Source organism: Mytilus trossulus, chromosome 5, assembly GCF_036588685.1.
Source record: "Mytilus trossulus isolate FHL-02 chromosome 5, PNRI_Mtr1.1.1.hap1, whole genome shotgun sequence".
Taxonomy (NCBI): Eukaryota; Metazoa; Mollusca; class Bivalvia; order Mytilida; family Mytilidae; genus Mytilus; species Mytilus trossulus.
Window position 1 is genome coordinate 28,170,107 of NC_086377.1, and position 23,823 is coordinate 28,193,929.

The window sequence follows — 23,823 nt, forward strand, 5'->3', positions numbered from 1 at the left end:
ATCTAAACAAAACAGCTTACAATTTAGTATTTTTATGACTTTAAAAAAAAAAGAATATGTGCTATGATTGCCAACAAGACAACTCTCCATAAGCATGATACGAGACCAAATGACACAGAATTGACCATTATAGATCCGCGTACGACCTTCAACAATGAGCAAAGCCAACACCGCAAAATCATTCATAAAGGTTTGATAAATAAAAATGTTAAACAATTCAAACGAGAAAACTAACGGCCTAATTTATGTGGTTTACTTACAATAATTTGTTTAGATTGTACACTCAGTTGAATAAAACTGTTACTTGGTGAGTGATATCTTTTAATCTCCATATGTTCCGCCGTATTGTCGACGGAAATCTGAAGTTATTAGTAAATTAGCTCTTAGTTGGTACTTATCCCATCTGATTGGATATGAATTATATTTTTAAATGATATAATAAAATAAAATAAAAATGCATTACATCATATAAATCTTGAGAGAAGATATTCAACATAAATCATTAAAGAACGGATACAGAAATGACGGACCCAATCAAGACCGTCATATGTGATAAGGGGTTGTAAACAAATTATATCTTTATTTTGAAGGTCAATATTGTATTTGCTTGTGTATTGCAGGCAAACAACTGACGCATGAAACAATAAGATTATATAACTTAGGTGTTCAGCATGTCCAGTACAAGCATTGGTATTTTTAGTTCGTTGGTCACTATACAGTGAAGTGAGAAAATAAAACAAATCAACATGTTCTTTAACGTAATGATTTATACCATCAATGTTTAAAATTTTAATTTTAATTGCTGAAATAGTTATCCAGTTAGAATTTCCAATGTACTAGTATTTATGTTACATATTTTAAGGTTTCGATACTTATGCATCTTCAGATTTCAAATATTTGGCTTTGAGTGTTCCTGATAAAGGTAAATTCAGAAAACGCTTCAGACACAAGAAAGTATTACACGTGTTGTTTTTCAATTTTTAAGAGTTTATCCGATAGATAAAAGAGGGACGAAAGATACCAAAGGGACAGTCAAACTCATACATCTGAAACAAACTGACAACGCCATGGCTAAAAATGAAAAAGACAAACAGAAAAACAATAGTACACATGACACATCATAGAAAACTAAACAATAAACAACACGAACCCCACCAAAAACTAGGGGTGATCTCAGGTGCTCCGGAAGGGTAATCAGATCCTGCTCCACATGTGGCACCCGTCGTGTTGCTAATGTGATTACAAATCCGGTAAATATTCTAATTCGGTAGGTCACATTCATGAAAGGGAAGGGGATTGTAGTTTGGACGTAAGGAACATGACCGATATCATTTGTGAAACAGTTATTCCATAACGGTAAACCAACTCGTGATGGCGTCCGTAAAATTTACGAAGGGATGATTTCAACTTCACCATTTGGAACTCTTGGTTTAATAGCTTCCTTGTAAGCAGCAACCCTCTATCAAGAAAATCATGATAGGAAATGCAAGCACGGGAATATCGTATCAATTGGGAGATATATACCCCGTATGCAGGTGCTGCTGGAATTTTGCTACTTAGAAATGAAAAGTTCACAATTGGAAGGCTGAAATCATAGATAAGAGAGTTTATCTAGAGCCTAACAAACAATAGTGATAATAATAATATAATCATAAATTCTTTATTTAAAGATGGTAAACTCAGTTGATTACAATAAACTAATCTTCCCTGAGGCCCTCAAACATTCTAAAATAGTGAACATTGATCTTGTGACCAGGTAATGTAAACCACAATTTTTATCGATTATATGATTAATTGGAAGCTACATCTACATTTTTGATCCTCTAAACTACTGTGGTTATTAATAGTTGGATACCAACTTTCTTGAATTTCATATGCAGACTTTAACAAAATAGCTCAATGTAATGTCTTCGAAAGGTTTCATCATTGCATTAAATATGGTAGCTTCGAAAATAAATTATTCAACAGTAATCATGGTAATATTCGTTTGATATCAACTTTCATTGGATTTGTGTGTAGATTTTAGCAAAACCACGCACTCAAATATCTCAGAAAGTTTTCTTCGTTTTATAAAAATAAATGATTCCCCAATAGATTAACAATCGACATAAACATATATTAAACCTATCATTTGACCTATATTATATCATAATTTAATTTTGGATGTAGCACGTCTTCTGATTGGCTGACGTTCTTTTGTTATGAGCTCACAGACATAATTTAGTCATGTGGCCGTGACGTCATCAACGGTTTTTTTTCATGGTTTTCTACGGTTTTAAGAATTAAATTAAAGGAAATGACTGTAATATTGTTTCTGTCTATTTGAAACAACATAAAAAAATTGGTTCACCCTGTTAAATAACCCGCTACGTGCGTTATTCAGTGTGCATGCACCAATTTTTTTTTATGCTATTTCTTCATAGACAGAAAAATAGTACAGTCATTCCTTAAATAAATTTAAAAACCCTACTTTAAAAAATACCTTTATTTGGATTTTAGTAGCATTATCTGGTATATCAATTAATTCTGATATGATTCCTGCTGTTGATACATTCAATTGAATGTCACTTAATTTGTAGCTGCGTTCGGTAGGACCGTAGTAGTATTGAGGTGTAGGCGATAGAATCGGTTCTTCGGAGATTACTGTGATTTGTAAAATGCCTTGTGCATAAGATGTGATAGGCGAGCCATCAATGTCTGTAAGTTGAGCCTGAAATTAAAACATAAGGGACTGACACTTAATTTAGTTGTGTAGACCGTGTTGTGAGCTCACTGTTAACTTTTCAATCTGCAACTTAGTGTAACAGTAAATAATTAAAAAAAACGATAATCGTTTAAAATTGTGAATAATCCATTGGCATAATTCACTAACATGTTAACATTTATTTATTAAGTTAAAGAGAAAGGAAAAATGAACTACAAAGGATAGAAAAATGTTAAAATGAATTCTTTACAATAATTGATTAAGTTTGAATGCAATTTCATTAAATAATTGATTCATTTAAAAAATATAAAACAAACAACTATGACCCCTTAACAATTTCACAATGTACGATTCAAAAAAGATTGAATGACCATACATTTGAACATACTCATTCAAAGAAAAGAAAATAAAGTGAAAAACTTTGAAAAGCATAATGAAACATAGAAAGAATATTTAGTTATATGGAAATGTAAGGTTAACAAACTGTTCATGCCGATTTATAAATAAACAAAATATATATCAAAGATACCAAGTATATGTAATCTATATATATATGCTATGACTGTATAATGGGTGTCCTATCATAATGTTCTTGATTAACCATTTAAAATTGATAGATAAATACTTACGTGTACTTTATATGGAAGACCTGGTTTAAATGTAGTTTTTGTAGTTGGTAGGAAAAGTATTTTTTTGGCCTGGTCACTAAATGTAACTTCTTTTGAACCGGATAAAGTAATATCAGTCAAAGTCTCAGTCACATTAGCATTAACAAGCATGTAAAGTCCAGTTGATATCCATAAACGGGCTCTTAAAGTTGCCATTGGTATAACAAACCTCGCCTTTCCATCCGACTAAAATAAATGTAAATATCATATGATATATGATAAATAAATTTTAGTCTTAAACGGAAGTTTTGATTTTAGCATAATCTGAAAAGTCCGAACAAGAATGTAGTCTGTCATTTTCCGTTTTTCAGTCAACTTTGAGCATTAATAAAATCATTTCGCTTGCAATCAATGCAGTAGTTTGCTAAAGTAGCTCTTCATACAATTCAGTAAGTTGCTGTTAACAACTATGCTACAGTCTGAACACAGACTGGATAAATTAACAGCAAAATTCCGAATTTACCATAGAGATTAACTCAGGAAAGAATTTTTTTGGACCAAATGACCTGTTCTAATGAATATTGCTTTTATTGGTTTCTTAAACACCATTTTAAACTGTTCTTTTCAAATTAACTATTTCCATATACATCATAAACAAAAAATCGTACCCATGGAACCGTTAAAACCTTTCCTGTTTTAAACAATGAAAAAGGAAATAAATTAAGACAAAAGCTAATCAGTAATGAGTCTTTATACGTATATTTAATCTTGTATTTTTTTTATAGAATAAAAGTAGTGAAATTAATTTGATTTCCAAAGAGACAAATATCCATGGACTTTAATTTGTAATATTTGTCTGTGTTGAGAGGAGTAGTTAAAATTAAAAGAATAACAAGGATAATACTGCTTACTCATGATTAAAAAAAAATATTAAACATACTTCCATTGTTATATTATGTAATCTAATAACTGCTATATATCCTTGATAGTTCCATGAGTTGTAGGCATAATGTAGGTTAGCTTCTATCTCGACATTACCGCTTACTGGTTTCCCATAACTGTATCTGGAAAAAAATTATACAAGACAATTACAACGAACGTAAGTAATAAGGTTTGTAAAATGGTTGCTAATGTGCATGTTTTCATTTTTCATATATCTGATTCTTAGAAAATAAAATAAATCAGTATTGCATCCTCTATGATATGATGCAAGAAATAAAATAGTTACTCCCGGTTGTATGATTTTACACATGTCATTTGAGGTCCTTTTTAGCTTGCTGTTTGATATGAGCCAAGGCTCCGTGATGAATGGCGCACTTTGACCTATAACGTATAAAAAAGAAGATGTGGTATGATTGCCAATGAGACAACTGTCCACAAGAGACCAAAATGACACAGATGGCTTACTTTTACAAATTGTGACTTGGATTGGGAGTTGTCTCATTGGCTGTCATACCACATCTTCTCTATATCTATAATATATGAGCACTGAAATAAGACATATACTTAAAAAAAGTAATACAGATTTATTAATTTTTGATAACGATGCATAATACGTTAATTGTTATTTTATCAACGATTAAAATTACATGTTCCATACTTTGCCTCGACAATTCCCTGAACCTGAGAAGCATTAGTTAAGATGTAGGAAGGAAGATGGACTGTCACTTCAAATTTTGGTAAAACTACAAAAATAACAAAATTCAGTTGTAATAGAAGGCTCAATTTTAACAAAATACTGCACGTACACTTAATAAAGCATCTTCAACACAATGAGTGCCTATTTGTGCAGCATCATCTACTTACCCTTCCGGAGCATCTGATATAACTCCATTATGTTTGCCTAAGATCGGGTCATGTGTTGTTCAGTATTATGTTGTATGTGGTTCTTTATAGACGTTTTTTTCTGTTTTATTACGTCATGTTTTTGTACGTTTTAACTTCGACACATTGGTTTGTTCAATAGGTCTAAGAATAGGGCTCGTGCTGTTCAGTCTTTGTTTTGTGTGGTTTATTTATTGACGTTTTTCTGTTGCATATATATATATATTTTGTCATGTTTTGTACGTTCTAACTTCGACATATTTTTTTTTATTGTCCAATAAATATCTTTTTTTCTTTATATTGTGTTGTTATTACAGTAATATTCGTTTGATACAACAGCCACCAAGTCAAAAATATTATCAGTTTTCTGCTTGTACTGTTAGGTGAATCAATTAGTGTATTACTTGTTAAAACATTTCTCATGAAACTGCAAGATAAATGTTACGAACAAATCACGATTTTACATGAATAAATAGATTGTTGGCCTTTAAGTGCAGCTTCAAAACAATATGGAGTTTGATTGTGTAGTCTCGCATCATCGTCATAACTTATTTTGTAGATATCTGTCATTTTAGCGAATTGTTTTTAACATTGCCATAAAAGCCGCAGGTTCGGCTACCCACCATATTTTCTTACAATGTCCTGTACTAAGTCAGAATATGGCAGTTGTTATCAAATAGTTCGTTTCTTTGTATTTTGGCGTTTGTTTTTGTTGCATTTCAGTGTTCCTCGTATAGTTGATGTGCTTCCCTCGGTTTTAGTTTTTTTTAACCCGGATTTGTTTTTTCTCAATCGATGTATGACTTTTGAACACCGGTATACTATTGTTGCTTTTATTAATTAGAAATCATACCACATCGTTTGTTCTTATCAGATACTTTCTTACCGTATTGATCAACTGTAACTGTCCTGTTTGAAGATACTCCCTATAAATTATTAAGAAAATGATACGTTTAAAAATGTGAAATGACTACCATAAAATTATTCAGAATTGAAGTAGTAGCAATGTTTTAACATATTAATCTTATATAGATATAGGAAGATGTGGTGTGAGTGCCAATGAGACAACTATCCATCCAAATAACAATTTAAAAAAGTATGCTTATGTCTTTTAAGTACAAAGCATGTACGTAAATATATAACACCTCAATACAATTCCATAATTGCAATTTGAAACTGTAAAATAATTTAGAATTGCAGAAGCCTCAATGTATAAATGTATTATTTTTATATCATTTAAGTACAAAACATGTACCTTTATGTTAATATATAACACATTATCATTAAAACATACGTGCGATGTGGCCTTTATTGTCCAGTCACCGAGTACAGGATTGTCTGTCATCACCATGGAACCTGAATAAACTCCACTGTCATGGCTGACAAGTCGCCACTGTTTTATCAAATTTCCTTTAGGATCCTGAACAATTATTTTAAAGTCTATGATTATTGATATCTAAAATACGTGAATCACTATCGAGAAGATTTGTTACTTGGCGCCTATAATGGTATACTTTAAGATAACATTATTGCTCAGTATTGAAATCCGCACAGTAACTGATGATTGTCAAATAATTTTTTTGTAATTTGTTGAACGATCAATTATTTCAATGTATTTTGATGTTAACAGTAATTTATATTCTAAGATTCATGAACTTATTGATAAATGGCTTGTTCAGTGGAATCATTTATTGTTTTCGATATTTTTTTCGTTCATGCAAAATAACTTGTGTTTTTTTGGGATATTGTTTTCATGGCTTCGCCTAAGTCTGCATATATGCCAATGGAAAATTTGCACTTAGATGACTATTTAAATTCGTGGTCAATATTTACCCACGAAATCCACGAAAACTGGCGTCAACTAATGAATCCACCGCATATGTTCCTTTTGTAGTAGCAACAATATAAGATTTCGTTTTTCGGTAATGATATCAACGACGTAATATGATATTTGTACTTGCACAATACGAAAGGTTCAATCGGTGCATCAAAAACTGATTATCATCTAGATCACATTAGATTAATGGCCAAATTTTAATGTCCCATTTGTGTTGTTCTTCAGTTTTGTTGACACTCGTTTAACTTTTGTGTAAACTGTGTGCTTTTGTAAGTTCCTTCTTTTCAAGACAAACTATTGTGCAAATGTTCTTAAATGGTTATCAAAAGTACCAGGATTATAATTTTATACACCAGACGCGCGTTTCGTCTTCATAAGACTCATCAGTTACGCTCAGATCAAAATAGTTAAAAAGCCAAACAAATACAAAGTTGAAGAGCATTGAGGACCCAAAATTCCCAAAAGTTGTGCCAAATACGGCTGAGGTAATCTACTCATACCATGTTTTAGATATATGATGACCGTTCCCCGTAAGCCTATTTTTGAGATATTAGCCATTGAAATAATGGCAGGCATATGTTCTGTCTTGACTTTTCATAGCTTTATCATTGACAAATTTAAGTTCTCAAAAACTATTAATAAATAATAAAAATTTTAAGGCATTCAAATGGATAAAACCAGAGGATTCCGAAAATCTGACAAAAATTTCAAAACATGACAAGCAAACATCCTCAAACGAGTGCAACGGAATTATGAAGAAATATATTTTTCATATAATTTGCACAAGCAGATGAACTTCGTTATTTGTGGTATTCAGTTGCCCACCTTTCTTTCTATGAAAGATAAAGTACAATTCAACAAAGATGACAACATGACTGGTAGAGTTTTATCTTAAAAAACTTACATGCATGTAGATATCAAAAGGACCATAATACATCTTCAGGTCTGTGTATAAGGCAAATACTCGAAAGTTAACTGTAATGGAATTACGAATTATACACGTAACATTTGATCGCTAGAACTACTAGTTAATCAACGAAGCATATTTTTCTTTAAATTTCCTATACCACATAAATAAAGCAGTTGTGATATAAAATCCGTTTCTATGTATATTGGCGTTTGTTTTTGTAGCAAATCAGTGTTTCTGTTGTTCTATTGTTTTTCTCTTATAGTTGATGTGTTTCTCTCGGTTTTGTGACCCGGATTTATTTGAGCTCATTCGACTTATGACTATTGAACAGTGTTAAACTACTGCCTTTATTTAAACAATATAAATTAAACAGTATACCTACATTCTCTGATTTGTTATTTATAAGAATGGGATGCATATACAGGGACAAAAGCGGGATTGACAAGAGATTATTAATGTAACTTATGTTTTCCACCAAAAAAAGTATATTGTGTTTACATAGTTTTTGTCTTTATGTTTGTTATAGACATCGGCATTGATGGATCACTTATGATGAAAATTCGACATTTCGCCCGTTCAGAATCTAAAGGACTATGGGTAATCTCATTGTTCATATACCAAAATGAAAAACACGTTACGTCATTGGTTGAATTTCCATTGTTTAGAACGTTTTAAACCAATCACAACGTTTTGGTGTACGCTTTGGAAAATATTAACCCAGAATGCATAAGATTCTGAAACAGCGAATCAACTGTGTCATTATCAGTAAATATAATTGCGTTTGTGTAGTTTAGCAAATAAACTGTATCTGTATACATTCGTAAAACGTATTTCGACAATAATTGGCCGATTACATGATAAAAAAGACTGAACATGATTAATTCATGTATTGTTCATTCGTTTTAGAGCTATTCAGATCAAATTGTCTACTAGCGACCCAAGCTATAACTTATCTATACTTGACTTTTACACTAGCCCTAGACCTAAAATTTAACTATAATCTTTACCAATCCATAACCCTAAACTGTTCCCTTATACTTTAATCGAAACCAAACCTTTAGGTACAGGGTCCCATAAAGTAAATGAATTACCATTATATGTACGTACTTGTTTGTCCTGCTTTGTATATTCCCTTATCAGTTTGGATGAACAAGGATACAGTTCTAGCACGGTATGATATATATGTCTCTTCCGTGAAAGACAAGCCTCCAGTTCCTGTTATAATAAGCTTACAAGCTAGTTCCAAAGAATCCGGTACCTAGAATGAGATCATACAATAATTATTATATGATTTGCATATTAGGGAAAACATTGATATGATTGGTCGAGAGGACTTCCAGTAGTTCATCTTGACGTTGGTTATTTTTCGATAGACGACGTTGACCGAACTTCTTTCGTAATCAATGTAAACAAGATGGCGGCGATAATAACAACGACGTTAACACAGTTGTTTGAATGATTATAACATGTATAAGAGTGTTTGCAGTTTACTTGTTATCAGATAGCAAATTTCATTGAGCACATATTTTTAAAAAAATATATTCATGCGGCAGGCCTATTCATTGACATATATATATTCAATTTACCAAGAGCGATAGACAAAATTCATAGGGGGTTGCATTTATACCGATGTTACAACGGGTTGGCCCTTTATGCTAAATATTTTACCATGAACGATAGTATAGAGGGCAAACCCGTGGTAAAATCAGTATAAATTCAAGCCCCCATGAATTATTTCTACACTTATACGACTTATAACTACTACATTGACGTAAAAGAATGTAGAAAGCTGAATCAATGACAAGAGAAATGTTTAAACTTTTCACAGTAACGTATAAAGATAGGTTTGAATGAATTAATATGAAAATGTTACTTAGATGTAAAAATATTGGCTTATAAATCATTTAAAAATTGAAAACACCACGTTAAATAATGTCTTGCTTCCGACGCGCTTTTCTAGATTTACCTTCATCAGGAACGCTCATAGCCAAACAATTGAAATCCGAGGATCGTTTGTTTACGTTTCCTTGTTGTGATGATTTTCAGTTTCGAAATCGTGCATTTCACGTAACATGTTGCTTCCGTCATCGTTCAATGACGTCGTAGCTCATTCATTCATGAAAAGCATAAGGTATGTGAATGTGATCGGAACAGCCTAGATGATATATTCATATTTTACCATGGATGTGTACTCAAATCGTTTGAAGAACGTCATATTAGAATTGTTAGATGATAAAACTCATTAGTATTACAACAGTAGACTGTTGCATTCAATACCCATAAGCTACCTACTTGAACATTTGTTCGAGAAATGAACATTCAAAAGTAATTTTAATGTGATGTATATACAGTCAAACCTGATTAAACCGGACCCTGAATAAACCGGTTTCCTGTCCATTCCGGCCGAAAATGAAAGTCCCATATTTTTCCATTCAAATTCTTTGTTAAAATACCCTTTGTAAACCGGACCCTGTGTATTCCGAATTCCGGTCTAATTATGAGGTCCCAATACTCTTAATTACATTAATAGTACCTGTCAAAAGCGTATCGCTATCAGAGTAATTGTTCTTATTTTTTTCCTTTTCGGACCTCTTTAGACATGTTAGAATTCACTGGGAAATGAATCTCTGAAAGTAACTCCCCTTTTGTATTACATGTGAAGCATACACTTGTACTTTAAAATTTCACCAGCTCATTAGAGCCTGATTTACATACTCTGACACAGATGCTTACTTGTTATACATGTTATATCAATCGGTAATTTAAGTATTAATATGAACCATTTTTAATTGATTCGTGAATTTAGTGCTCTTACGATTATACTCGATACGATAAATAGTCTAATTCGGTAGGTCACATTCATGAAAAGAAAAGGAGATTGTAGTTACGACGTAAGAAACATATCCGATATTATCTGTGAGACGGTTATTCCATAAGGACCAACCAACTATTCTATTTTAGAAAGAAAATTTAAATCTGTCCTACTTTTTTTAAGAAAGGGAAATTTTTGGTGTCAAAACAACTGTCGTATTCCTAGGCCTGATTAAGTACAAGCATTTCCTAAGATATAAAACGGTGGTTTAAACCTGACACATTACATATTGAGCTTATGATGATCGAGTGCCACTGATGAATCCTGTGTAACCAAATTATCAGTCAGGTATCTTTAGTGATTTTTGGAATAATTTCAATCTTTACACAAAATTATCTTTTTTTTTATTACTGTTAAAAAGTTTCAATTCAAAATAGTAAAATTATCAGTCATTTCATAGAAAATTCCAAAGTTTTAGTCAAAGCTACTAATATCATTATCCAAACATGTGGTTTTGACGTTTTGTGTCAGTCGGGGTTTTTCTGAAGTTTTCTTAACTTTCAAATTTTAATATGAGCTTCATGAAATGGATCTATGATAATTGTTATCGTTGAAATGATCGTAAATTGTATCTTACATGTAGAATTAATTGGTTCGTAGACTCTGAAAAACATGAATCCTGATGTTAAAGCAGAAATATTATATTAATTGAGTCTTCCAGCAATTAATATGTATTTTATTGCATTTTCCTATCTGTTTGTAACATAATAAAATCAGCAACATTGTAATAACGATATAAAAAAAATTAAACAAATATCTGAAAAGTACCATACAGTCCACAAATTACTTACATCAAGTGGATATTGGGAGAGTCAGGCAAGTATTTAGAATCGACAAACAATAATTATAAGAATTTTATGACTAAATTAGTTAGTATATAACACCTGTTACACTTCCAGCTGTTAAACATAAGTCTAGAATGTTTCCTGATTTCAATATATCATTTTTAAATGTTTTAGTTTTGTTTATGATATTTCAATGAAAAGTAGTTTGAGAATCAAACAAATATCAATGTGTATTGGCGTTAAAAAAAATGTCGTAGCAGTTCAGTGTGTATGTTGTTCCGTTGCTTTCCAGTTAAAGTTAATGTGTTCCCCTCGGTTTCGGTTTATGACCGGATTTGTGAACTATTGAATAGTGGTATACTACTGTCTTTTTTTTATTTAATGAGATCCATAATATTTACAAATACAATGCTAAAAAACAATATTAATTTGTTTGAATGAATTCAAAACATGTGGTCAAAATGTTTATCTATAATTTATAGGGAATTTCATTGGTATTTCGAAATTCTGAGTAAAAATGAAATCAATTACCTCTTTTAAATGTTCCTGATGTCTGACTAATAAATGAACTATTTATAGTGGTGACCAATTTAGCTTTAACAGTGACATCACTGGAGGCATTCAATATAGTCACGCTGATATCAAAGTTTACTCCAGGTTGAATTTGTTTTGGTGCTAGGATAAGGTATGAGCTTAGAATACAAACAGAAGTAAATTAATCAATCAAAATCTAGAACATTAGTTGGAAAATTATATAATTATTTGACATCTGCCTGGCAGATTAGATCACATCTAGTTAATTGATTATTTTTCTATGATTGTTTTTCTATTGTTACATCTTACAATATTGTTCTCTACTGTTTATCATGTGTCACAATTAAAAATATGTTTGTGTAGAAAATAAACTCGTCATAGTTACCAGGACTAAATTTTGTATTTTCGCCAGACGTGCGTTTCGTCTACAAAAGACTCATCAGTGACGTTAAAATCCAAAAAAGTTAAAAAAGCCAAATAAAGTACAAAGATAACATGTAACTACTGCTTTGCAAATTAAGAATTCCTTCATTTAATGAAATATATAAGTAGATATAGGAAAATGTGGTGTGAGTGCCAATGAGACAACTCTCCATCCAAATAACAATTTAAAAAGTAAACCATTATATGTTAAAGTACGGCCTTCAACACGGAGCCTTGGCTCACACCGAACAACAAGCTATAAAGGGCCCCAAAATTACTAGTGTAAAACCATTCAAACGGGAAAACCAACGGTCTAATCTATATAAACAAAACGAGAAACGAGAAACACGTATATATTACATAAACAAACGACAACTACTGTACATCAGATTCCTGACTTAGGACAGGTGCAAACATTTGCAGCGGAATTAAACGTTTTAATGGATCCAAACCTTCTCCCTTTTTCTGAAACAATAGCATAACATCACAACATAGAAAAACATACGATAAAATATCCATTGGCAGACTTGAATCAATCAAAAAACGTATGATTACACAATGAACGAATAAAGTTGATCTGCAATATCTGAATACAAATGCACAGTTAATTAAATATAAGAGACAAACATTCATGACCAAAAAGCTTACAAACAAATTCAAACACACTGAGAAATATTTAACCAATCAATGTTCGCTTTAGAAAAAAACACGTTTTTTTTATAATCTTGAAGTTTATACAAATGTTGTAAGAATAAGTGAAAAATTGAAGATATTACAAATAATCAAAGCTGGTGTACAGACAAGATCCATATAAATAAAAAATTACAAAAAAGCATTATCAACAGTATCAACAGGTCGAATTAACAAGAAAATACGATTTGAGAGTACTCGCAGTTACTGACAGCTAGTTAAAAGCCAAAACCAATTAATAGTAAAAAATCATGCATCAGAGACTAAAATCGACTAAAACACATCACAGGAATTTAGTATTTTAACGTCATTAATAGTCAAAGAAGAAGACTATGAGCTTGAAGTTTTTTGTCTCTGTTACGTCATAGTCTGTCAAATTTCAAGAGACGTATTTGTAGTTTCAAAGGTTCTACATCTTGTATTCCCTATTTGATCTCATTTTTTTGGAATCACATTGAAAACTGTTAACTTCATCGTTTTGTTCATTATCTTTATAATGTAATATACCAATATATTCTGTTTACCAGTACTGGACTGTATTTTACTTCTTTTTCAATAACAAGAATGGTCTATTGTTATTGTAAAAAGTAAAATCACAAAAAAACTGAACTAAGAGAAAAATTCGAAACGGAAGGTCCCTTATCAAATGCCAAAATAAAAGTCAAAATCTAAAACACATCAAACGAATGGATAACAACTATCATATTCCTGACTTGGTACAGGTATGTTCTTACGTAGAAAATGGTGGATTGAACCTGGTTTTAAAGCTAGCTAAACCTCTGACTTTTATGACAGTCGCATTAATTACATTATATTGACAATTATGCGTAACCAAAAGAAACAGACATAATGGTAGACATGTGAAAAATACAACAGTCAACATTGACATTCATTCATGCAATGTAATAGAAAATAAAGGATATGGGCTATCCATGCATGACACAAAATCAGTATATGCACAGAAAAAACAAAAGCACTTAAAATACCGGTTTGAGCATAATGTGTTTGTTTACCATAAAACAGTTTTTATTCCCAATCTTATTAATATTGTCGATGATATTACAATACAGTGTGACAATTGATATTAAGCAACCACAAGTCATTAAATGTGTGCTGTTTGACGTTAAGCATGCATCACTCATGAAAGGTGTTAAGCTTGTCGTTAAATAGCCATCAATCGTGAATCGATATGCGCTTGACGCAAAGCTCCCATCAACTATGCGTTTGTTTAAGTAACTTTCAAATATGAGCTATGTACCGCTTGACGTAAAATATTCAACAATCATTATCTGTCAGAAATATTTTCCAATTGGTTAATAATATCATTATCATGGACCATACGAATAATTTTTTTTTTTTTTTTTTAGGAAACAAAAAACATTTTGAATGTTTTACAAATGAAAAAGAAGCTTTTGAAAAATAATATCGGAAGGATTTTGAAACCATTTTAGACCCTAAAATTACAAAAACACTCACCTTTTAGCATGTCCAATTGATAACAACGTTGCTATGGTAACTATAAGAAGCATTCCCGATTCCTTGAAAAGAGTTCTCATATAGAATTACTGAAAAAGATTGCATTCAGTTCCTTATGGATAATTCTATTTAACACATAAATAACAAGGTGAAAAGAACTGAGAAATCTAAATAACCTCGGATAACATCTACATTTCATGAACATTTGCGCAAGTTAGTAAACCATAATTTGTTATTAAACGTGTATACATGAACATAAAAACAAAATAGATAAAGTAATATTCAAAAATAAATAAACAGTGTATTTCCGGTAATGATTAAATAAAACCATTATGACTTCTCAGTTCACGATCTCACTGTATAAACGCTATATAAAGGCAGTATTGTTCGCTTAACACATGTGTATTCTAACAGGTCGAGAACACTAGATTTCGCGACATCTGAATATATTTGCATAGTAATCTCCCAAACACAAGGCCAATATGGCCTTGACAAACTGGCCAATTGATTCAAACTATAATGCATTGTGGGCTACTACGTGTTTACTACCACTTAAAGATACGTGGAATTAGTTGGAAAACTGTCGACTAATAACGTGTATGGGACTCCTATAATACATGTTTTTGTTCTGCGAATATATTTGATATAAAATATATAACATTATCTTCAATTTGCATGCTCAGAATACAGACATATTGTTTACTGGCTTCACGATACGACTTTCTTTTTCGCCTTGTAAAAGTAGTTGAACTAAGTTTTTTTTCTATTGTTATGCATTGGTATGCATTATTTTCATGGCGTGAAACAATACAATTGCATATGAAGTGACCACTGCCCAGTATGAAAAATTGTTGAGCTCTTTTAAACCTTTATATTTACATTTTAAAAAACATTTCTACGGCGAAAAAAGAACTGGCCTAAAAACACTACTGTCTGAAATGGATGTGTAAACTTTTTATTAGTACTTGAACTTAAAGTAAGAACATCATGATATTCAGCATGCTACAACCAGTCTTACGGGGACGATGAATAGCTAAACTAATTTTGTATAATTTTGTCCATCGATTAAGTCCGTCTGTTGCTAATTTTATCCCAAAATATATCTTTGAGGAATTTTATAGATCGGCTGCTGTCCTTCAAAATTTTTAATCATATAAATCCTCTAAATCATAGTGGGTGCCTTTGTATATAAAAAGATGAGGTATGAGTGTCAAATGCTATATCTTTCCACCCAAGACACAATCTATTAAAGTAAGCAATCAGAGGTTCAAACCCCAAGGGTGACTAGGGAAACGAAATATGACCACTTTGTCTTCTTTCGAACGGCAAAGTGGGGCGTCGGTTTGGCTAAGTTCGATGTCACGTACGGTATGAATGGAGACGTTAAATATGATGCCTCGTGTGAAAAGAGTGCTACGCTCTTTGCACATTGAGAACCCTTGCAACAAACCATTGAGGAGTCCGTAGGTATCCTGTTACAAGGCAAATGAAAGCTAAAGGACTGGTGATCATTGTAGAACACTTTTTGGACTTTTTTAATATGAAAAAAAACTGCACCAAATTTTAAAAAAGAGGGTAAATTTAGTCTGTTTATCAGATCTGAAGTACCTGTTTTGGTACGTCCGAAGTTCCGGGAACCAGTTCTTTCTTATATGCCATGTAAGGATTGTTGATTTTTTCAGAAGAATACACCATAAAGCGTTGCTTTGACATGCAATGATAGCCACATTATTTGAACTTAAAATGAAAGAGGTGTGCCTGGTTGAAATGGAGGAATTTAACATAGAAAGTAATGGGACCATGAATTAGTGATGTTCTACTATAGGCTTGATGCATGTTCTGAACCTGTCAATTTCTAAATATGGAAGTATTACTTAGAGTTCTACAGTAAAATTCTCATAATAAAAACCCGATCTTTTTCAAAGATGTGTATATACAATAAAGTAGATGTGATATGTTTGCCAGTGGACAACTATCCACTTAAGTTCAAACGAAATGGCAATCGTGATGCTTTCGACAATGAGAGGAACCCATATCGTAATTTCCTCGGTTTCAATTACTTTGTAATCATGAAAAAAGGTAAAAATATTAAACAGTGAAATTTTAATGACCCCAACTGATATTTGACACACTCTAAGTATTTCCCTCTTTTACGAACACAAAATTCAAGAATCCCTTATTTTTCTTAAATATATATACGAAAGTTGCTGTTACCGTTAATACCGTTAATTTTATTGCTGCCCTCATGAATATTAGCACCGGCTGTTATCAATGGCTATCTTTACACTAGTTATGGGTAATTGTGTTTTTTACTGTTGTTTCGTTGTCGTCTTGTGCACAAATATCTTAAATCTCCGTGTAATCATCAATCATATTAATGGCTACATATCGCCTAATTCAAACACTCGTTCCATCGCGTAGTGGAATCAACTATTTTTGGATTCTTATAAATTATATATATAACTTTTGGACTAGTTTAAGTCTCGGTCTATTTCTGAAATTTATTCTTACATACTTTTGATTTTTTTACCCTGTATGCTAACATTGCCTATGTAAATTTTAAAATTGTTTGTATGCACATTGAACGGCAAATTTATGTGACGTATAAAAATTTCTGACGTCAGAAACTTAAATCAGTCAATGTATTTGTAGAAAGTAGATGTTTTTTGTGTTCTGTTAAATTGTTTCTTTTAAAATTGTTATACGATGATGACTGATGTACCCATATTTTGACTATTTTATTTATTGTGTCTGTATATTTAACGCATCAATGTAAATATAACGGAATTTGATGAGGCTGTCATTAAAGTGAGAGGGTTAGAGCCATATAACCAGGTTTAATCCACCATTTTCTACATTTGAAAATGCCTGTACCAAGTCAGGAATATGACAGTTCTTGTACAATCGTTTTTGATGCGTTTTGTTATATGATTTTGCCATGTGATTATGGACTTTCCGAATTGATTTTCCTCTAAGTTCAGTATTTTTGTGATTTTACTTTTTTGATTTGCATGCAGAAATCCTAAATAATAAAGAAAAAATAAAGCAGTAGTTAAAGATTTGTTACATATAAGAAATGAAGTTTTTTATATGTTTAATTTTATGCCTTTTTGATGTAATTGTTTCAGATATTTAAGGAAAGACTGTAGTAATTTTTCTTTTTATGTAGAGATTGCATTTAACAAAAACAGAGTGCACAGTGAATAACCCTCGTAATTTTAAAGTGTGCACTACCTTATTACATGAAGCTCACCTGACCTAAAAGGTCAAGTGAGCTTTTCTCATCACTCGGCGTCTGTTGTCCGTCGTCGTCGTCTGTTAACTTTTTAAAAAATCTTCTCTTCTAAAACTACTGGGCCATATTTAATCAATCTTGGCAACAATCATCACTAGGGTATCTATGTGTCCGAAGACCCAGCCTGCCAACAAAGATGGCCCCCATGGCTAAAAATAGAACATAGGGATAAAATGCAGTTTGTGGCTTATATCTGTGAAAGGGTTATGAGCAAATCTGAGAGGTGGTAAACATGTTCATCAGATTTAGATTTATCTGTTCTAAAATTTTCAGACGAGTCGTACAACCGGTTGTTAGATTGCTGCCTCTCAATTAGTAATTGTTAAGAAATTTTTCAGTTATTATCTTAGATATTATCATAGGATATAATAATATCTTATATCTAATACTATAAGTTATGATTTTAACCTTATTTTTCAAATGCATCAGTAAATAAAAGTTAGCTGAACAGGCTCTTGAGAGCCTCTAGTTTTATGTTATTTTGAATAGACAAAAATATATGACAGTAATTCATTATTATATAATTATAATTGTCTTTACACATCGATAAATACTAAATTATTTGTCCGTTTTTGAATGTTTTAGTCTCAAAAGGAATAAAAACATGCATTGCATACAGTCTTCGACAATTCATACCATACTATTACCTGCAATCTTTCAAAAAGACACTTTTTGCGGAGCTATGAAACACTAATCACCTTGGTTCAAGGGCCATAACTCCTCTTTAATTGAGATTTAATCCGGGGTAAATCATGATCAAATGTTAAACGATGCTAAAGTTAATAGAAAAATTGGATTCATAACTGCCAATGTAACATCACACAGAAATACAAGTATGATAATCATCACATATTTACTGCTGGGGGGGGGGGGGGGGGGTATTAACTGATTTCACTTGACTGGGCGGAGTTTAGCCGGTTCGCCTATTAAAGTCCATTTATAGACAGGCGTTTTGGAATAAACTCGTCAATTATGTGTCAGTTATTCGTCCCATATCATACACAATGTACACTCAGATCATTGTTTAACCATTTGGTGACACTGTTAGGTGATTAGAAATCAATAATAATTATAACGGAATTCATCCTTATCACACACATCTTCTAAGAAACTGTGTATACGAAAATTAAAACGTAAGCTCCATCCGATCAGTTGAAATAGCATAGGTACCTTTGGTCAGTTTATACTTTTATACGAATATCACCTCTGGTATTGATCAGATGCTGTTGAAATAAATATAGGTAGAGGTAGTATGAGTGCCAAGTCCAAGCCATAATTTATTAAAGAACAACCATTATAGGTTAATGTGCGGCCTTCAACACGGAGTCTCGTCTCACACCGAACCGCAAGCTATAAAGGACCCATAAAATTACTAGTGTAAAACCATTCAAACGAGAAAAAAACAATATAATCTATTTGTAAAAAACGAAAAACGAGAAACACCGGTGAACCACATCAATAAACGATAACTATTGAACACTAGGTTCAAAGATATTAGGCTTAGAAATGATATCTATAGACGCGCATTGTATCTGCATAGAACTCATTCGGAATGATCGAACATTCTAAATTAAATCAAGTAAATAAAGGCAACTAGTTTACCGGTGTTCAAAACTCCTAAATCCATGGGATACGCATTAAATAAAGTATTAATCAAAAGACAAATGTAAACAAACAATTTCAACAAAATTAACACGCTTTAACAATTTTAAAAAGCTATAAATAGAGGATTTTTTTTAATTTTGATAAACATGCAGCAATAAATTACGTATTTTCCTCAATTCATGAACATTTGATAAATATGAGTTATTTCTGATTTTAAAAAAAGCATATTTTTTTAGAATATATAAAATACAGATATTACCGATTATTTAACAAAAAACAATTTGTGTTTATCTTTTATAACAAAAAAGTTATGTCTTTCTTTCGAAAAAGAAATTACGGCCACAAATCTGAATTTTGAGCAAATATACAAAATTTCGACCTCATTTTACTCAAAAAGTAGCACATGAAGGTATGTTTTTTATTACATATTAGATTTCATCAGGTAAAAAATAGCCTATATGCAAATTTTCACGAACTTGTAAATACAGGATCAAAACTGAATCGTATGCCCTTAAGAACCAGGGCAAACATGTGCACGGAGCATTTTTAAACCAAGTTGTTCCGTCTATGATCATCTATGTGGTTTAGATGTGTGATAGCAAGACACTATCGTGGACGTAAACTTAGTCAAACACAAATAAAATCATTTGTTAACGTTTAACGTTCATTAATATATCGATTCATGTCAAAACCGACAAATAGAGAGCTTGATTGATGCCATTCCTCGAATCTGTTTACCACTGCATATAAGGCAAATATAAAACTAGTGCCAATGAAGTTAACAAATACACTTACTGTGCTCAACTATTTCCAAATTCAATTCAATTTTCTTCAGGAAAAGTCTGTAATAATGAATAACCTCATAACAATATAGTATCATATGTGAGTGAGATGACAGGTCAGTTGAAATTCAAAATACATAGATATTACTTGGACGAGAGACGTCACGGGTGACCTGATAAGACGGATTTTCGATTAAAAAAGGAGGGACGAAAGATACCTTAGGGACTGTCAAACTCATAGCCTGAAAATAAACTGACAACTAAAAGATGAGACACTAACATACATTGACATAGGCAGAAGTTAATGTTTATATATTAGAAATAAGTAATATGGAACAGATATATATTGTAATCCAAATTATTTTCGCGGATACTTTATTTCGCGTCTCATCCTTCCCACTTCACGGTTATTTAATATCGCTTTGCATAAATTATTTGGTGTGTTTTGATAAGGAATATCCATGTTTTACATATTTGCGACGATTTCTATTCGAGGTACTTTCTACTCGCTAAAATAAGTTGCTTTTCCAGTAACCTATTCAGCAAACTAATATGATATGGCTATCGAATGTTAAAAACCTATTAATCATATTTGAAAAGACAAAGCAAGATAAAAGCTAAGGTAGAAAATGCACTCTTAACAAAGAACAAAAACCGGATATGTCGACATAGAACATGTAAAATGTATTCCTACTACGCATGCATAACAACTCAGGCGAATGTTAATTCGTCAAAGTTCACAATAGGGAACAAGACATATTCGGTAAAGTTTAAGATCAGACCAGCGTATCTTAATCATGTTGATTGTGAATTGAGACACAGATATATAGTACATACAGAAATGGTTTTATCTGAGCTTTTATAAAATACTTTACAGGGTATGATCATTATGAAATTCTGATTGACTTTAAAGGTGTAAAAAGATTAATTCACTTATTTCGTATGATTTACTATATATGTATTCCTTACCTTTTGGTTGACATTCAAACACTGATAATAATGTATACAATACTAAGACGTTATAAAAAGTTCAAATTATGAACCCGGAAAAATCCTTATCTTATGTGCATGATTTAACGCAGCTCGGCACATTAAAGAAAGTTGTTTTGAATATGGTTGGTTGTCGAATTGAACGTACATCTATTAACATTTCCTTGTCTTAACAGATATGGTTAGATTATCTAGAGAATTCTCTCAAAATAATCGAAGGTTTATGACTATAAGAGCAGAACTCATATTGCCTCACTATATACATTTTAACTTTAGTGGGATAAGTGTTTTTTTTTTAAAGTACTTTAAAAAAAAATGTTTTGAAAGAGAGCAAGGAATAACATATACGTAGTCAATAATTGAAAAAAACTTTCTATGAAATACGTCCAGTCAAGTCGGCTGTGTCGTGGTACAAAGTTATCATGAAACGTTATGCAAAAACCAACAATAATGGAAAACTGGCAAACTATTTACAAAACTTCCATTTTTTTCCCGAAACATTAATAATGCTCTATGACACAACATTTAGGAATGCTTGGTCCTCAATGTTCCTCAACTATGTAATTTAGTTTGCCTGTTTAAGGTTTTTTTTATTCGAGCGTCACTGAGGAGTTTTAATGTAGATGAAACGTTTTTTTTCTAGTTTGTTAATTTTCAATTCTCGTATCTATGATAAGTTTTTAAAAACCAGTATTTCGATGAGTTTTTTTATAACCATTGGGTCGATGTCCTTGTTTATTGTGTTTTTCATCTCGGTGTTTTTCAAGCGCTCTAGGGGACTTTCAGTTTCTGCCCCTACATTAGCATCCGTCATGTTTCTCATGACTATTTTAAAAGGAAAATAACAATAATATCGAACTTCGTGGAAAGTAAGTTACTGCTGGTGGACTGTTAGTCCCCGAGGGTATCACCAGCCCAGTAGCTAGAACTCCGGTACTGACATGAACATACGGATTTTTTGTGTTATTAAATTTGCTGTTACAAAATGTTAAAAATTATTATAAATTAAGGAATATATCTCCCTCATGCAAATCTCTGATTCCTTTCACGGATTTGGCTATACTTTTTGGAACTTTTGGATTATAGCTCTTCATCTTTTATTTAAGCTTTGGACTTTAAATAGTTTGGCCACGAACATCACTGAAGAGACATGTATTGTCGAAATGCGCATCTGGTGCAGAAAAATTGGTACCGTAAATGTTATTATATATATTTGACTGGAATATAACAAGTATCTATTATTTAAATTTTTGAAAACAGTGTTAATGAATAAATGTTTAAGTAAAATAGTTCTTCACTTTCACATTTACTTTTAGTTATTGATAGATTCCTAATACATTGAGCATTTGTACATCTATGAACGTCTTGTCATTTGAACGTACATCTTAAGTTTTAGTACATATATTTTGATATGCCAGTTAACTTAAAAAATTAAAACATTTGTGGTTTTATTTTAATATATAATTTCTTGGCAGCTTTCCGGGTCGTTAAGAAAAAGATCAGTGTTGCTAATATCTGAGTTGAATGGTATAGATCACTCAATTATGCACCAAACTTTCATTCAGAAGAAAATGTTATATATAGAAGACAATTAGTTTAAAAAGGTAAGGAGACTTTAAATGGTCAAATTGATGCATGTCCCCCTTTCAAGACAATTTTGAATAATATATTGATATAGATCCTTTTTCAAAGCAATATGTATGACTATTCTACAAAGTGACAATAGTTAATGTGTGACACTAAACCCCTTTACGGGAGGGATTGTGTTTGATTTTCATATGATGAAAACATAATCTTTCATTAAATTAATTGAGGTAGGGATCTTACCAGTAACTGCTAGTAGTCCTTTTATTATGTATATTATATTGTCATTTTGCTTAGTGTCTTTTGTTACCTATTCTGACATTGGACAGGGCTAATTCTCAACTGATTTTTTCTGTGAGTTTTGCTGTGTGTTTTATTTTCTACATTGGCTAAATATATAGTTGGAAGGTTGATATCTCACAAACATGTTTAATTCCGCCGCATTTTTTTGCCGGTCCCATGTCATGTCAAGACTCGCTTTGCATTTTAATTTTAGTTCATATATATGTTTTTAAGTTAAGTATGACTTCCATTTTCACTGAACTAGTACACCTTTTTTTGTTAAAAGGTCTGATGAAGCCCACCTCAGGGTTCGGGATTTTCTAGCCGTGTTGCAGACCAACTGGTGCCTGTCGACTGTTGTCCGCCTTTTGGGCGGGTTGTTGCCTCTTTGACACGTTCCCAATTTCTATTGATATTATCTATTTTATTGTGCTGGAATATTACTATTGTATTAAGCTCAAAATTGTATTTGTGAGAGGTATTTATGTTTAGGATTTTTATTTTGAACGAACCCTGATTCTAATGTTTGTAATATTAAGATGCAACATCTATCATTTAGATATGTTTAATTTAACCTTTTTAAATACGAATGAATAATATCTGCATTTTACGCTTAGATATG

General features: G+C 31.8%; 1 protein-coding gene across 2 annotated transcripts in view; it reads right to left on the reverse strand.

Annotated features, from left to right (window-relative positions):
* Nucleotides 1–21,380, reverse strand: part of LOC134718718 (CD109 antigen-like) — a 59,218-nt gene extending 37,838 nt beyond the window's left edge. Inside the window, exons 1-14 of one of the 2 annotated variants that reach the window (XM_063581399.1) lie at nucleotides 21,315–21,380; nucleotides 20,359–20,405; nucleotides 14,664–14,752; nucleotides 12,072–12,232; nucleotides 11,333–11,358; nucleotides 8,991–9,141; nucleotides 7,878–7,948; nucleotides 6,431–6,556; nucleotides 6,023–6,062; nucleotides 4,913–4,997; nucleotides 4,253–4,376; nucleotides 3,334–3,558; nucleotides 2,483–2,710; nucleotides 261–359 (exon numbers count right to left, since the gene is read on the reverse strand). In XM_063581399.1, the coding sequence (XP_063437469.1) occupies nucleotides 261–359; nucleotides 2,483–2,710; nucleotides 3,334–3,558; nucleotides 4,253–4,376; nucleotides 4,913–4,997; nucleotides 6,023–6,062; nucleotides 6,431–6,556; nucleotides 7,878–7,948; nucleotides 8,991–9,141; nucleotides 11,333–11,358; nucleotides 12,072–12,232; nucleotides 14,664–14,743 (1,416 nt within the window). In that variant the 5' untranslated portion in view covers nucleotides 14,744–14,752; nucleotides 20,359–20,405; nucleotides 21,315–21,380. The remainder of the gene's footprint in view (nucleotides 1–260; nucleotides 360–2,482; nucleotides 2,711–3,333; nucleotides 3,559–4,252; nucleotides 4,377–4,912; nucleotides 4,998–6,022; nucleotides 6,063–6,430; nucleotides 6,557–7,877; nucleotides 7,949–8,990; nucleotides 9,142–11,332; nucleotides 11,359–12,071; nucleotides 12,233–14,663; nucleotides 14,753–20,358; nucleotides 20,406–21,314) is intronic. The other variant, XM_063581400.1, reaches the window with a different exon arrangement.
* Nucleotides 21,381–23,823: the final 2,443 nt, after the last annotated feature.